The sequence below is a fragment of the Pristis pectinata genome, chromosome 21 (genome assembly GCF_009764475.1).
Source record: "Pristis pectinata isolate sPriPec2 chromosome 21, sPriPec2.1.pri, whole genome shotgun sequence".
Taxonomy (NCBI): domain Eukaryota; kingdom Metazoa; phylum Chordata; class Chondrichthyes; order Rhinopristiformes; family Pristidae; genus Pristis; species Pristis pectinata.
In genome coordinates, this window is record NC_067425.1 from 37,143,109 (window position 1) to 37,159,802 (window position 16,694).

The 16,694-nt window shown below is 43.1% G+C and overlaps 1 protein-coding gene across 11 annotated transcripts in view; it reads left to right on the forward strand.

Moving 5' to 3' along the window:
• The window catches only part of LOC127581520 (protein CASP-like), a 489,061-nt gene that overhangs the window by 343,095 nt on the left and 129,272 nt on the right, over positions 1-16,694 (forward strand). For 9 of the 11 annotated variants that reach the window (XM_052035991.1, XM_052035992.1, XM_052035988.1 and 6 more), the window contains 2 exons: positions 9,920-10,021; positions 11,067-11,878. The exons of the other annotated variants lie outside the window; for them this stretch is intronic. In XM_052035991.1, coding sequence (XP_051891951.1) covers positions 9,920-10,021; positions 11,067-11,878 — 914 coding nt within the window. The remainder of the gene's footprint in view (positions 1-9,919; positions 10,022-11,066; positions 11,879-16,694) is intronic. 11 annotated transcript variants of the gene reach the window in all.

Consider the following 16,694-nt stretch of genomic DNA (forward strand, 5'->3'; position numbering starts at 1 on the left):
AAATTTTGAGGGATTTAATCCCTCAGATAATGGTTCAGGAGTGAAGCCATGTTCTTCAAAGAGGCATGCAGCCTCTCCCTCTAAGCTCATCATACAGGGACTCTCTGGAAAGGATAAAAATTCTATATTTTATATCATATATTGTGTCAGATGGGGACAGAAGAATAGAATAGGTGGATTAAACTACTCACTGAAATCAATGCTAATTTAACTTGGCAAAACTTACTGACTTTTGTAGTAATTGCAATATTTTGTGTCTAAAGCATTATTTACAATATTAAGTGATTTAAAAGTATACATATTTCTCCATATAATAGTTATGTACCCTGTAATATTTGGTTTTTGTGTGCCTTCATTAATATTTTTGCATGAAGGTTATCCATTTTCTTAAAATATGGGGTTTTTTTTCATCAAACTCCTACTCTGTAATTTGAAGTTAAGTCTGAAGATATGCATGGTACTCAGTTTCTTATACTGCATAAGTAGTATTTTGTTAGTCCAACTGAAAGGACTTCTGATCACAGATTCCGAATGTCAAATTCAGGGCAAGTTTAGACAAAGGGGAAGACAGAGGAAGGCAGAAGCAGAAAGTGTTGTAAGGGGGAAGCAGAAAGAATTATGACATGTAGCATTGATTACACTCATCATGCAGGTTTTATTTTTAAATGCAAATGCTTTTGAGGAAAAGAGAAATGTTGTTTCTGTGAGCTTTCCAAAATAGAATAAATGTAGACAAGACAATCATTGAGTATCTTTTTAATCTAAACTTGCAAATAACTGTTATTTAGTCACATAAAACCCCTTATACAGCCCTGGTATTTCCATTTGTAACACTAAAAGACAAATGTTTACATCCATCTGCATATTTAAAGATTGTAAACATTTCTTTATATGTGTGGTCATTGAATGCAAGTACTATATAAATAGCACAGGCTGTAGTTACACCCACCCACTGGTGGTGGCACCTCAGTCTTGCCTCTTCTCCCCTTGGGCAAGACTGCAGAGAAGCTCCATGTGTGACTAATTCTTTCCCAGATTGCTGTAGTGTTGCTATTTATCTGAAAGTGATATAAAAGAGTTTTTAAAAAACAGAACTTATGACTGCATTACAACTATGTTCCAATAATGCTCCTTCTAACCCTGCTTTACCTAACAACCAACAAATGTTGATTTCCTTTTCTGTGATACAGAAGTTTGACCAGTTTTTGTAAACATCCTATAAGGCCCACACTCTCTGTACATACTAATCTGAGTCACAAATATAAAATAATAAACCTGAATATGCTGTGTCAAAACCCGTCAAAATTTCACCAGTGTGCCTTGTTAAGGCAGCCAAGTGATTTTCAATTTATATTTTTTGTGGCAGCTAAATTTTCTTGAGAGGCTTGGTTACCTGGCAACTGAAGGGTTTTTTCTACTTGGCACACAGGAAGTTGAGTGAGGATCAGATGAAGGTATTTAAAGTCAAGGTAGAAAGAAATGTTTCCTATTGATGGAAAGATCAAGAACCTGAGGATACCGAATGAAGGTGATTGGCAAAAGAACCAAACTTGAAGAAAAACTTTTGAAGTAGCAACTTAGTTTGTAGATGAGCCTTTAAAATAACTATTTTAGTCAATGTGCAGGTTCTATTGAGGGGAAATTTGGAAAAGATAAAACAGTACTGCAGAGTAGCAAAATGGGTAAAGATAACTCGAATGTGTGGGGCAGGGACAGAGCAAATAAACTTGAGTAGGCCTGAAATTAGAGTCAGAGCAGGAAAAGGTGGGACAAAGATAAAAATAAAGGCGCTTTATTAAAAATAAAGGTTCATATCACAAGAATTAATACAATAATGAGGAGCTCAATCAACAGAAAACTCCGGGCAAACTAAATGGGCAGTAATAGTATGGAAGTCGATTTCATAGAGCATATGAGATGGTTTTCTCGATCAGTATGTTGAGGAAGCAACAAGGGAACAAGCTATTTCAAGTCTAGTGTTGTGAAACGAGAAATGGTAAATGATGATCTGAGAAGGCTTGACAAAGTAGATGTTGAGATGTTTCCACCAGTGGTAGAGTCTCGAACGAGGGGACTTAGTTGTAAAATAAGGGTAAAATGGAGGTTTGTGGAACTTTCTTTTCACAGAGGGTGGTGAATCTCTGGAATTCTCGACCTTAAAAGGCCAGAGGGTTGTGGAGGCCCTGTCAGTAGAAGTATTTAAGGTGGGGGTAGGTAAATTGTTAAAAGGTTGGGGCTGGGGGAGCAGGAGCTGGAGCTGACACGGGCGCCGAGGAGGAGTTGAGGCCTAGGCTATATCAGCCATCATGAAATTGAATGGTTGGGCAGGCATGAGGGGCCGAGTGGCCTCCTCCTGCTTCAATTTTCTTGTGTTCTTATATTTAGAGGGCCTGAAGAAAACAGTGATCACAGAGTTTCATGCAAGCTGAAAGTCATTTAATACAATTTGAACAAAGCATGTTGCGAAGATGAGGGGCATGAGCTCTTTATGATGGATTGGGAAACTGCATTTAAAGGTAAACAAGCAATGACTAACATCTTTAAAAAATTCATATATAGTTTGTAAATAATATATATCCCTTTTAAGGTAAAAAAAGAGCAATAGGAAATATGGTCCAACTATGGCTCTCAAGAGATGTTAACGATGGCATTAAAGATGGTATTAGATCAAAGGAAAGATGTACAATTTTGCCAAAAATAGCAGCAAGCTGGAGGATCAAGACTGTTTCAGAATTTAGCAAAGCAGGACCAAGGCAAGGAAAAGGAAGTTTGAATATGAAAGATCTAGCAAGAAAGATGAAAGCATATAGTAAGAGTGTGTACAACTATGTCAAAAGGAAAAGATTAGTGAAAGTAAATATGTGTCCCTGCCAGACTGAGGCAGGTGTATTTATACTGAGAAATAAAGAAATGTCAGAGAAATGAAACAAATATTTTGTGTTTACCTTACAAAATAAACTTGGAAATCACCTGGAAATAGTGGAAAACTACCAGACTAAAGTGAATGAAGAATTCAAAGAAATTAACCTTTAGAATTGTCATGGACAGGGATAGGAGCAAAGAGGACGGGAAGACATTTAATTGGGGAAAGGCGAATTATGAGGCTATAAGGCGAGAACTTGGGAGTGTAAATTGGGATGACATTTTTGAAGGGAAATGTACTATGGAGATGTGGTCGATGTTCAGGGATCTCTTGCAGGATGTTAGGGATAAATTTATCCCGGTGAGGCAGAGAAGGAATGGCAGGGTGAAGGAACCATGGGTGACAAGAGAGGTGGAACAACTAGTTAGGAAGAAGAAGGCAGCATACATAAGGTGTAAGCAGCAAGGATCAGACAGGGCTCGTGAGGAATATAGAGTAGCAAGAAGGGAAAAGAAGGGGCTGAGGAGAGCGAGAAGGGGACATGAAAAGGCTTTGGCGTGTAGGGTTAAGGAGAATCCCAAGGCTCTTCACTTGTACATGAAGAGCAGCAGGATGGCTAGAGTAGAGGTAGGTCCGATTAAAGACAAAGGTGGGAGGATGTGCCTGGAAGCTGTGGAAGTGGGTGAGGTTCTCAATGAATACTTCTCTTCAGTATTCACCAAGGAGAGGAGTCTTGATGACGCTGAGGACAGTGTTGGTAAGGGTAATGTTCTAGAGTATGTAGATATCAAGAGAGAGGATGTGTTGGAGTTGTTAGAAAATATTAGGACAGATAAGTCCCCGGGGCCTGACGGAATATTCCCCAGGCTGCTTTGTGACGTGAGGGAGGAGATTGCTGAACCATTGGCTAGGATCTTTGAGTCCTCGTTGTCCACGGGGATGGAACCGGAGGATTGGAGGGTGACAATTGTTGTCCCCTTATTCAAAGAAGGTAGTAGGGATAGTCCATGGAACTACAGACCAGTGAGCCTTACGTCTGTTGTGGGTAAGCTGTTAGAAAGGATTCTAAGAGATCGGATCTGTGAGCATTTAGAGAATCATGGACTGATTAGGGACAGCCAGCATGGATTTGTGAAGGGAAGATCTTGCCTCACAAGCCTGATAGGGTTCTTTGAGGAGGTGACCAGGAAGATTGATGAGGGTAGTGCAGTAGAAGTGGTCTACATGGATTTTAGTAAGGCATTTGACAAGGTTCCACATGGTAAGCTTCTTCAAAAGGTCAGAGGCCAAGGGCCGTATGGATTCAGAATTGGCTTGCCTATAGAAAGCAGAGGGTTGTGGTGGAGGGAGTGCATTCTGATTGGAGGGCTGTGACCAGTGGTGTCCCACAAGGATCGGTTCTGGGACCTCTACTTTCTGTGATATTTATTAACGACTTAGATGAGGGGGTGGAAGGGTGGGTTAGCAAGTTTGCAGATGACACAAAGATTGGTGGTGTTGTGGATAGTGTGGAGGGCTGTCGAAGCTTACATAGGGATATTGATAGGATGCAGAGCTGGGCTGAGAAGTGGCAGATGGAGTTCGATCCGGAGAAGTGTGAGGTGGTACACTTTGGAAGGACAAACTCCAAGGCGGAGTATATGGTAAATGGCAGGATTCTGGGCAGTGTAGAGGAGCAGAGGGATGTGGGGGTCCATATCCACAGATCACTGAAATTTGCCACACAGGTGGATAGGGTAGTTAAGAAAGCTTATGGGATGTTAGCTTTCATAAGTCATGGGATCAAGTTTAAGAGCCGCGAAGTAATGATGCAGCTTTACAAAACTCTGGTTAGACCACACTTAGAGTACTGTGTCCAGTTCTGGTTTCCTCATTATGGGAAGGATGTGGAAGTGTTGGAAAGGGTGCAGAGGAGATTTACCAGGATGCTGCCTGGATTAGAGAGTATGGATTATGAGGAGAGACTAAAGGAGCTAGGGCTTTACTCATTGGAGAGAAGGAGGACGAGGGGAGACATGATAGAGGTATACAAAATATTAAGAGGAATAGATAGAGTGGACAGCCAGCGCCTCTTTCCCAGGGCACCAATGCTCAATACAAGAGGGCATGGCTTTAAGGTAATGGGGGCGAAGTTCAAGGGAGACGTCAGAGGGAGGTTTTTTTACCCAGAGAATGGTTGGTGCATGGAATGCGCTGCCTGGGGTGGTGGTGGAGGCTGATACATTGGTCAAGTTCAAGAGATTGTTAGATAAGCATATGGAGGAATTTAAGATAGAGGGATATGTGGGAGGAAGGGGTTAGATAGTCTTAGGAGTGGTTTGAAGGTTGTCACAACATGGTGGGCCGAAGGGCCTGTATTGTGCTGTATTGTTCTATGGTTCTATGGAAATTAAAATTAATTTCTACAATGTGCATTAGACTAATGGGACAGAAAGGTGATAAATCCCCAGGACCAGATGGCCTGCCTCCTTGGGTTTGATGGAGGTGTAGAGCTAGTGCATGCCCTGGTTATCAAATTCCAGAACTAAATTGTTTCTAGAACAGTTCTCACAGTTGGAAGGGAGCAAATGTAACCCCACCCTTTAAGGAAAGAAGGGGAAAAAACAGGGAACCGTAGCCTAATTAGCCTAATTTGTTTTAAGTGGCGAGAAATTGGTCCGTGCTCAGGGGGACCTAGGTGCCTCTCTACATGAATCATGGAAAGTTAATGTGCAGGCACAGTGAACAGTTAGGTAGGCAAATGGTATTTTGACCTCTTATTGCAAGAGAATTTGATTACAAGAGCACAGATGTTTTGCTCCATTAAATATAAGACCCTTGTGAGACCACACCTAGAATAATATGTACACATGTGATCACCCTACTTCAGGAAAGATGTGCTTGCTATTGAGGGAGTGCAGAAAAAAATGACCATATTGATCCTTGAGATGGCAGATTTCACATGAAGGGAGATTAAACAGAGTGGTCCTAAACTCTCGAATTTTCGAGCTCTGAAGAATGAGTTTACATGGATAGGAAAGGTTTAGACAGATATGGGCCAAACACAGGCAAAAAGGACTTAGTTAGTGTGGTAATCTTGGCTGGCATGGACAAGTTGGGCTGAAGGGCCCATTTCCGTGCTGTATGATTCTATAACTCTAAGCCTTGAAAGGTTAAAAATAAAAGAGAAACTGCAGATGTTGGAAATCTAAAACAAAAACAGAAAATGTTGGAAACAGGTCAGGCTGCATCTGTGGTAAGAGAAACAAAGTTCTGTCAAAGAGTCTTCAACCTGAAACGTTGCCGCTGTTTCATTTCCCACAGATGTGGCCTGGTCTGGTGGGTGTTTCCAGCAGTTTCTGTTTTTGTTTTAGATGTGGTGTTGATGTCAGGGATGTCTGAACCAGGCATTACCGTCTCAAAATAAGGGGTTGGCTATTCAGGACAGATGAGAAGAGATTCCTTCACCCTGAGTGGTGAAATCTGTTCCCAGGAGGTTCGTAGAGCCTTAGTCACTAAGTATATTCAACACTGAAATATCTTTGATCTTAAGGCAATGAAAAAAGGAGGTGGGTTGGAGAGTGAGGTGAGTGCAGAAAAGTGGTGCTGAGATATGAGATCAACCATGAATTTATTGAATGTCAGAGCAGCCTACTCCTGTCTCTCTAATGCACTGCTGTGGAAGTGAGGGGGGGGGGTGTGGGTGATGGGGTGGTGGAGGCAGGTTCAGTTGTGGCATTCACATGAGCACTGGATAAGTAGCTGCAAGGGAAAACTTTGCAGGACTGTGTGGTGAGGATGAGGAGGGAATGGATGGGATGTGTTGGATTGCTGCATAGTGCTGGCACGGACTGGGTAGGTCAAATGGCCTGTTTCTATGATGTGACCTTTGTGAAATATGATTCGAACCATCATGTTTTTGTCTTCTAATTCGTGTAGTAAATGATGTATGTGAAAGCTTGGCTGGGGCCTAAGACTGTGGAGAGGGCATCTCCTGAGGTTCCAACTATCACAAAAGGCAGTTGTCTTAATGTGATTCATTCCACATCACATCAAGGAATGGTTCATGCAGCAAACATTAAGGGTCCTAGTAGTATCCTGGCTGGAATGCTGAAGATAAGCTGTGCCTGGAGCCAAAATTGTTTGTCACAGCTTTGTGGCATCAGTCAGTCCAAGTGAAAAATTGACCAAGTATTTCATGTCTAAAAAATAGCAGATCAAATAAAATCCAGCCAATCACTGCCATTATCTGAATTGCAATTATCATCAACTTGACAGAAGGAGTTGTCAATGTGCTTATCAAGCAGGACTTGTATAACAATAACTTGTGCACCAGGATCACTGAGCTTCAGGTGTTTTTTCAGCCTTGGTCTAAACATGGACAAGTAGAATTCCAAAGGGTAGATGAGAGTGACTGCTGTTGATGCCAAGGCTTTGTTTCACTGAAGGTGGCGTTATGGAGCCTTGGTAACATTGAAGTTGATGTGAATCAGGCAGACAGGTTTTCACTGGCTGGGGTCATATTTCCCACAAAGGAGCAAGGTTGAATGTTGCACTGGTCATTTTAACCCAAGGGATTTGCTGCTGGAGTTCCTCAGGACTGTCCTGGGTCCGGCTATCTTCAGCTGCTTCATCACAATGTTGGGGATGTTTGCTGACTTCTGTACAGTATTCAGTTCCGTTCATAGTTTTTCAGGTTATGCAGCAACCACACTACAACTTCCCAAGGCTTCCAAACCCCCATTTTACATCAAGGAACACTGCCACTTGCTAGTTACCCTCTCAATTCACATTCTACTTCAGCTTTGACTTATATCAGTGGTCCTTTTGACTCTGCTGAATAAAATCTTGGGACTCCCTTCCAACAGCAGGGAGAGAGTACTCGCATCAAGTTCAGGCATGTGGTTCTCAGAGACAGTAAATGCTAAGCTTGCCAGGTCACTTTTGAATGAAACAAATTCAGAGCATTCTGATTCCATGTTCAACTCTATCCACTGATTTCCACAACCAGAGTTGGCAGATAACATTGCACTGAATTATACTGTCAGGGCCTGGCCTGTCTGTTTAATAAACCATTGTCATTGGCGCCTGCAGTTTAATGTTAGGCCAAGAGGGCACTGAGACACTCATCTTACCTCATGTAGACAGAGAGATGGTATATTCTTTTCAATGCTCTATCCTTATAAATCATGTGGTTTACTGGCCCCCTGCTATAGTCGTGGCTTCACTCCATATCTTGATTGTTGCATGTGTAGAACAAAACTTTTATGCAAGTTTTACATTTTATTGTTGGACTTTGGTTCAATCTAATATTCTAGATTTATTTTATAAGTTAAAGCACAGAAACAGACCATAGAGCACAAATTGTCCAGCAACTATTTCACCCTGCCTCCACCCTGCCTCCACCCTGCTTCACCCTGCTTCACCTCTACCTACCAATGCATATGGTGCTCTTCTGCCTCATGTATTTATTGATCTCATCTTATTATTTATCTTATCCTCCTCCTTCACAAGTATGTTACCGGGACTGGAGATTTTGAGTTATAGGGAGAGGCTGGATAGGCTGGGGCTTTTTTCCCCCTGGAGGCTGAGGGGTGACCTTATAGAGATGGATGGTCACGGTCTTTTTCCCAGAGTAGGGGAGTCTAAAACTAGAGGGCACAGGTTTAAGGTGAGAGGGGAAAGACTTAAAAGGGACCTGAGGGGCAACAGAGGGTGGTGGGTATATGGAACAAACCGCCAGAGGAAGTGGTAGAGGTGGGTACAATTACAATGTTTAAAAGTCAAAGTGGAGTTTATTGTCATATGCACAAGTACATATATGCATAGCTGCAATGAAAAACTTACTTGCAGCAGCATCACGGGCACATAGCATCATATAAGCAGCATTCACAAGAAAAACATAAATCCAACATAAATTAAACAATTTTTACAAGAAAGAACACAATTAGAACAAAAAAAACAAGGTCCGTTTTAGTGCAAGGTGATCAAAGTGGTCATAGTGTTGCTAAACTGTAGTGATTAAGGTTGTGCAGGTTGGTTCAAGAACTAAGTGGTTGAAGGGAAAGTAGCTGTTCTTGAACCTGGTGGTGTGGGGCTTCAGGCTTCTGTATCTCCTGCCCAATGGGAACTGCGAGAAGATGGCATGGTAGGGATCTTTGATGATGGATATTCTTTTTGAGGCAGCGCCTCCTGTAGATTCTACTGATGGTGGGGAGGGATGTGTCCGTGATGTATTAGGCTGAGTCCACTACTCTCTGCAGCTTCTTAGGTTTCGGTGCATTTGAATTGCCGTACCAGACCATGATGCAACCAGTCAGGATACTTTAAACGGTACATCTATAGAAGTTGAAGGAACAAGCTGCCAGATGAATTGGTAGCGGCAGGTACAATTACAATGTTTAAAATACATTTACACAGGTGAATGGATAGGAAAGGTTCCAACGGATATGGGCCAAACACAGGCAAATGGACTAGATTAGGTAGGCAACTTGATTGGCATGGACGAGTTGGGCCAAAGGGCAGGTTCCCGTCCTGTATAACTCTATGACTCGAGTTATGGATTATAAACAAATAGATAAATTCTACCTTAGGAATTTTATGTAAGGAATGCATCATACTGTTTTTTGAGGAAATTCCCACTCCTTTGTTCAGTGATCTGTTTTCCCAAGTATCTGAGCGTAGATCCCATTTCTGGTGTTATTCTGTTGCTCACTGTGTGAAATGTTGTTTGTCTTCAGTTACATTTTTAGCCTTGTGTAAAAGGTACATTATGTAAAATTTCTTTGACTTCCAGTTGACTTCCAGGTCAGTTGTTGAAGATCATCCAAGGATCTGTTAAAGAATCAATATTTAACTGATTGTTATAGTGGAGGAAAACAGTGAGTGCACAGTTCAAGAAAAAAGTAGGTTAAGTTTTATTATGTAGTTGAAAAGATTAATGAAGCAGGCAAAATCTGTTCTGAAAATATAAGTTATCAGTGAGTGAAAGCACTGAAAGATCATAAACACACATCAGTAATGTCTGCTTACTTTAATGTTCTCAGCATTAATCGGCATTTTTTATTTGACGCATAGGCAACATCACAACACGGATCAGAACCCCTGAGACGGGCTCTGATGAGGCCATCAAATCGATTCTCGAACAAGCCAAGAGAGAACTACAGGTGCAAAAAAATGGTGAGTGCAGACTGAACTTACAGCACCTGCATAGCTCCCTTCACACTTTTTTGTTAAAACTGTGGAGGCTTTGTATAAAACATGAAACAGGATATTAACATTGAGCAACATCAACCATGGTAGCGTAGCGGTTAGCGCGACGCTATTACAGCGCCAGCGATCGGGGTTCGATTCCTGTCGCTGTCTGTAAGGAGTTAGTACGTTCTCCCATGTCTGTGTGGGTTTCCTCCGGGTGCTCCGATTTCCTCCCACATTGCAAAGACGTACGGGTAGGTTAATTTGCGTTTAAAATGGGCGGCGCGGACTCGTTGGGCCGGAAGGGCCTGTTACCACGCTGTAAATAAAATTAAAAAAAAACATCAGGGCAGCAGCCTTTTACACAACATACACCTAAGTCGATACTAAGAATATTTTTTTACTTCGTTAGGAAAATGCATATTGAAAATAGGAGCAGGACCTTGGACTCTGGAGCCTGCTCAGTAATATTATTCATTTCAGTATCACTTTCCGATGCTGTCCACATAACACTTGGTTGTCTTAATACCCAAATCTCTTTGTCCTGAATATACTGAATGATTTGGCATCTGCAACCCACCAGGGGTGAAGGATTCCAAGATTCATAATTGTTTGGAAGAAGAAATCTCTCTTTTTCTCAGCCCTAGAACTTGAAATTTCAAATTACATTTTTTAAAAATTTTAAATACAAAATTCTTAATACTGTTGAGAATTTATCATGTAAAATAACCTGTATTTCCATGCTTGCTTCCCTTATACTAATGATACGGATGATGCTGTTCTCAAATGTTGAAGCTTATTATTCTTTGCCTTCATGCATTTCCAGCAATTAGCAATTCCAGAGATATTGAAATGATCAGAGGTGCACTTTGAGTATTGTTTTCCTTTGGCAGGTTTGCCAATCGATCTAATTTATGTTATGATCTTGGACATGAAGGCAAAACTCTGAGAACAAATTAACAGAAACTTACATTACAGAAAGGAGTTTGTGAATGCCATGCCCAACTTTTGTCTGTTTTGTATGTTACAGTTGATTCAACTCAGCCACCTTGTACATCTAGCAGTGGTAGTTCAGATGAAGCAATTTGGTCAATACTGGAACAGGCCCGGCGTGAGATGGAAGCTCAGAAGGCTGGCCTTGAGCCGACACTGAAGCCAACACCTGTTGCTCAACCTGACTTGACCCTTCATTCATCCAAAGTAGCATCATCATCATCATCAATCTCTTCCTCACTAACGGTCATGAAAAAGCCTTCCACAATGGATTCCAGTAACAATACAACACAGACTTCTCATGGATTAAAAAAGGAACCAGTGCATGACTCGTGCACCTCAGAACACCATGGACTAGCAGAAACACCACACAATATGCTTAAGCAAGTTAAAAATGAATTGGGACGAGGTAGTACGTGGAGGGACCAGTGGTGGAGCGCAGTCTGCCCAGACAGAAGAAATTCAATCTTTTCAGAAGATGGAAGAGCGGAGGAAAATAGCAGCGGAAGAGAAAGGTTTAATAATCCAAGCAGACTTGATCGAAACCCATTGCAAGGGCCTGCTTCATCTGACCACTGGAAGGATTGGCAAAACGCAGAATCTCCTTACTCTCAAGCATCTGATTTAGGCACAGTGGTTGCTAGTAGTAGTGTGACCCCACAGAGCAGTCCTCTGCCTTCTTCACCTCTTATTCCTGTTTCTAAACCACATAAGCCTTCTGTACCACCACTAACACCGGAGCAGTATGAGATCTACATGTACCAGGAGGTGGACACAGCTGAATTGACGCGGCAAGTGAAGGAAAAGTTGGCCAAGAATGGGATCTGCCAGAGGATCTTCGGCGAAAAGGTAAACTATTTCTTAGAAGGGTCTTGTTTTTAAAATACTTATTCAACAACAATAACTTCCATAAAGTGCCTCTAACTTATTAAGATGCCCAAGATACTTTACTGAAGCATTATCAAACAAAATATTGACACCAACCCATGGGGAGAGATAGCAGAAGAGATAACCCAAAGACTGGCCAAAGAGGAGACACAAGAGATTCTACAAATGCTGACACGCACAAAATGCTGGAGAGACTCAGCAGGTCAGGCAGCATCTATGGAGGGAAATAAACAGTCGACGTATCGGATTGAGACCCTTCATCAGGACTGGCAAGGAAGAGGGCAGAAGCCAGAACAAAAAGGTGGGGAGAGAGGGAGGAGCACGAACTGGCAGGTGATAGGTGAGTCCAGGCAAGGGGGGGAGGATAGGTGGGTAAGGGGAAGGGGGGATGAAAAGGAATGATGCGAGAAGCTGGAAGGTGAGAGGTGGAGAGGCAAAGGGCTGAAGAAGAAGGAAACCAATAGGAAAGGACAGTAGACCATGGAATAAAGGGAAGGAGGTGGGGAACCAGAGGGAGGTGATGAGTAGGTCATGAGGGTGGGGGATGGGAAAGAGAAGGGATGAGGGGGCCACAAGAATGGAGGAAAACAGAAAGGGGGGAGGGGGAAAACAGGGGAGTGGTTACCGGAAGTTGGAGAAATCAATGTTCATGCCGTCATGTTGGAGACTTCCAAGATGGAATATTATATATGGCCAAAGAGTTAGTTTTCATGGAGTGTGATAAAGGAGAGGGAGGTAAAGAGGATAAAGGAGAAAATTCCGGAGCTTAGGCTGTGGATATAGCTGAAGACGTTGCAGTGTGGTGAAACCATTCAATCAGGAATATGCAACAATTGGAGAGCACTGAGTGTTGAGCTGGAGGAGGCTGCAGATGTCAGGTGGGACAAGACCTTGGTGGACTTGAATAGAGTAATGAGAATTGTAAAACTGTGTCTGTCAGACTGAGAACCAGTCTGGTTCAGTAGGCAAGGGTGTGACAGTGTCAGAGAGTGTGGAAATAGGCCATTCACCCCACCACGTCCACACTGACCGATGGGTACCTATCTGTATTGATTCCATCTTCCAGTACTTGGCCCATAGCCTTCTATGCCTGGGCAATTCAAGTGCTCATCTAGACACTTGTTATATGCTGTCAGTGACCCAGATTCACTCTCTGGGTGAAAAGAGCCTCTGTCAGATCCCCTTTAAATCTGTTACCCCTTACGGTAAATATATGTCCTCTAGTTTTATCTGCCTCTGATATGGGGGGAAAAGTTTCTTGCGGTCTACCCTATGTATACCCCTCATAATTTTATATAACTCAATCATCCCTTTTTGACCTCCTCTGCTCCAGGGAGAACAGACACAGCCTCTATCGTCTTTTCTCAGAACTGAAATGCTCCATCCCAGGCAACACCTTGGTGAATCTCCTCTGCACCCTCACTATCGCTGTCATATCTTTCCTACAGTGTGGTGATCAGAACTGCAAGCAGGATTCTAGCTTGAGGTTCAATCAATGTTTTATAAAGTTGTAGCATAACCTCCCTGCTCTTGTATGCAGTGCTTTGACTAATAAGGACCAGTATTCCATATGCCTTCTTAACCACATTATCTACCTGAGCTGCCACTTTAAAGACTTGCACACCGAGATTCCTCTGTTCATCAATACTCCCTAGGGGTACTGATGTACTGGCCTCATTGGTGCTCCTAAAATGCATCATCTCACATTTATCTGGTTTAAACTCCATCTGCTATTTCTCAGTTGATTTGACCAATGCATTGATATTGCCCTGTAGCCTATAAGACGACCCTCCACACTGTCAACAGCTCCATCAATTTTGTCTCAGTGATGGCAACAATATCATCAATCACATGTTCATTAAAACTTTGTCTTCATTTATCTTGCTAGTTAGACTCACTGCATTAAAATAGATGCAACGTAGCTTTGTGTTCCCTTCGTGCACTTACCTGCCTGTTCAGCCTTAACTTTTTCTCCTCTAGGTGACTGTACCTCCCCAGCTGAACATTGACTCTGAGCCCCTGCCAACTCAGTTTAAACTTTCTCCAACAGCACCAGCAAACCTCCCCACAATAATGTTAGTCCCATCCTGATTTAGGTGCAACCCGTCCCACTTGTACAAATTTTGCCTTCACCAGAAGAAATCCCAATGATCCAGGAATCCTAGGAGCACTAAGGAGGCCAGTATACCAGTACTCCTAGGGAGTACTGATGAACAGAGGAACCTCACTGTGCAAGTCCAATGATTCTTCAAGGTGGAAGCCCAGATAGATCATAAAGCCCATTCCCATGCACCATCCCTTCAGCCACACATTGATCTGACTTATCCTTCTATTCCTTTTCTCACCAGCTCATAGCATTGGAAGCAATCCAGAGATTATAACCTTTGAGGTCCTGCTCTCTAATGAGCTACCTAGCTCCCTAAATTCATGTTGCAGGACCTCATCCCTCCTTCTAGCTATATCGTTAGTCCCCCATGGACTACCACCACTGGCCCTCCCCCTTCAGAATATCCTGCACAGAGATGTCCTTGATCCTAGCACCAGGGAGGTAATGTACCATCCTGGAGTCTTGTTCGTTTGTGGCCACAAAAGTGCCTATCTGCCCACACCCCCTCCCCCACCCCAAAAGATGGCGTCCCCTACCACTATTGCTCTTTCAGTCTTACTCTTTGCCTTCTGTGCAGCAAAGCCTACTGTGGTGCCACGAACTGGGCTGTTGCTGCTGTTTTCCCCTGGAACCCAAAGAGTATCCAACACGGTAAACCTGTTTGAGAGGGGAATGATCCTGTGCTATCTGCCTGCCCCCTGACTGCCATTCCTGGTGGTCCCTATCTTCTCTCTTTTCATACCTCCCAGAGTGTCCATCTCACTAAACATACTAACTGCAACATTTTTCGCATCCCTGATACTTTGTCACAAGTCCAGCTACGGTCCAACTGCTTTCTGCACTTAGTCAGGAGCTGCAGCTGGACACACTTCCCACAGGTGTAGTCACCAGTGACACTGGGTATATTCCTGATCTCCCACATCCTGCAGGAGGAGCATACCACTGCCCTAGCTTCCATATCCTTTTCTAAGTCCTTTTACTAAGAAAGGGAGGAAAAAAAGCCTTACCTGGTCACTACTCACCCTCCTCACCAAACCCCCCGCCAGCAGCACTCAACCCCTCTCAAAATGGCTGCTCCCCCCCTAACTGGCACTCCTTTTATACCAAGCCACTGACCGCACAGGTTCTGCCAGTCTCGCTGATAACTCTAGGTCTTACCTTGATAGGTGGATGGGATTTGGAGCAATTTAAAATATGAGCTGTGGAGTTGTGGGCAATCACTAAGGTGTTTGTCAGCCAGGAGAGCAGTGGAACAGTCCAAAGTAGTATAGGCACAGATGAGGGTTTAGCCCCGGACTAGCTGAGGCAGGGGCAAAGTTGAGCAGTGTTCTCTTTCCTGTTGTCTCTGTTCTGAGCTGTTTTTATCTTATTATGCTGCTTTGAAGTACCTTGGGTCATCTTACTACATTAATTAATGCAAGTTGTTGTTGTTTCAGATCATTTTTAAGACAATGAATTTTATACTACTTCAATGTACTTATGCATAGAATGCTTTGTCTGGATGGCATGCAAATAAAGATTTTCAGTGTATCTTGGTACATATGACAATAATAAGCCAATTATAGATTACTAATTAATGCTGACCTCAGAGGTAACATTATTCCCACATTAGTGATGATAGTTTAAGTTCTTTTCTACTTGGTTCCTAGTAGTTAAATTGGCCCCTGATTTCTATCATACTTCTTCGAGATCTACTGAGGTTAGCCTATCCATTTGTGTGGCAGCTGATCTACCACCTTCTCTGCAGGACGATACCACACAGTGGTGGGGCTGCTGGAGCCGCTGCCTCACAGCTCCAGTGACCTGGGATCAATCCTGACCTCGGGTGCTGTCCGTGTGGAGTTTGCATTGCTCCCCCTGTGATTGGGTTTGCCCTGGGTGCTCTCCAGCGTCCTCCCAAACCCCGAAGACATGTGGATTTGTAGTTTAATTGGCCACTGTAAACTGTATCTAGTGTTAATGTGAGGGGTAAAAACTACGTAGAACATAGAAGAGTACAGCACAGGAGCAGGCCCTTCGGCCCACCATGTCTGTGCCAGTAACGATGTTACTGCCTATACATGATCCATATCCCTCCATTCCCTGCATAGTCATGTCTCTAACATTTTGTTAAATTACACTATCATATCTGCTTCCGCCACCTTCCTGGGCAGCCCGTTCCAGGCAACACTACTCCATGTAAAAAAAACTTGCCCCACACATCTGCTATGAACTTTCCCTCTCTCACGTTAAATGCACGTCTCACCTGAACCTGAGGGGGGGCCAATATCCTTGCAGCCAGGTTTGCTTGGGTGGTTCAGGAGGGTTTAAACTAGTTTGTGAGGGGGAAGGGAACCAGAGGAGTAGGTCAGAGGAAGAAGGGGATGGGGAAAAGTCAGATCTAACAGGTAGAGAGGCTTTGAGGAAGGAGAAGCAGAGTACAGGCTATAAAGTAGTAAGGCAGATGGGCTAAAGTGCAAGAAGCATCAGGAATAAGGGAGATGAACTGAGAGTTTGGATAAGTACATGGGACTATGATATTGTGGCTATTACAGAGACCTGGCTGACATCAGGGCAGGAGTGGATATTGAATATTCCTGGTTTTTCAGTGTTTTAAGATAGATGGGGGGGGGGAGAAGAGGAGGAGGGGTGGCAATACTGGTCAGGGACACTGTTACAGCTGCAGAAAGG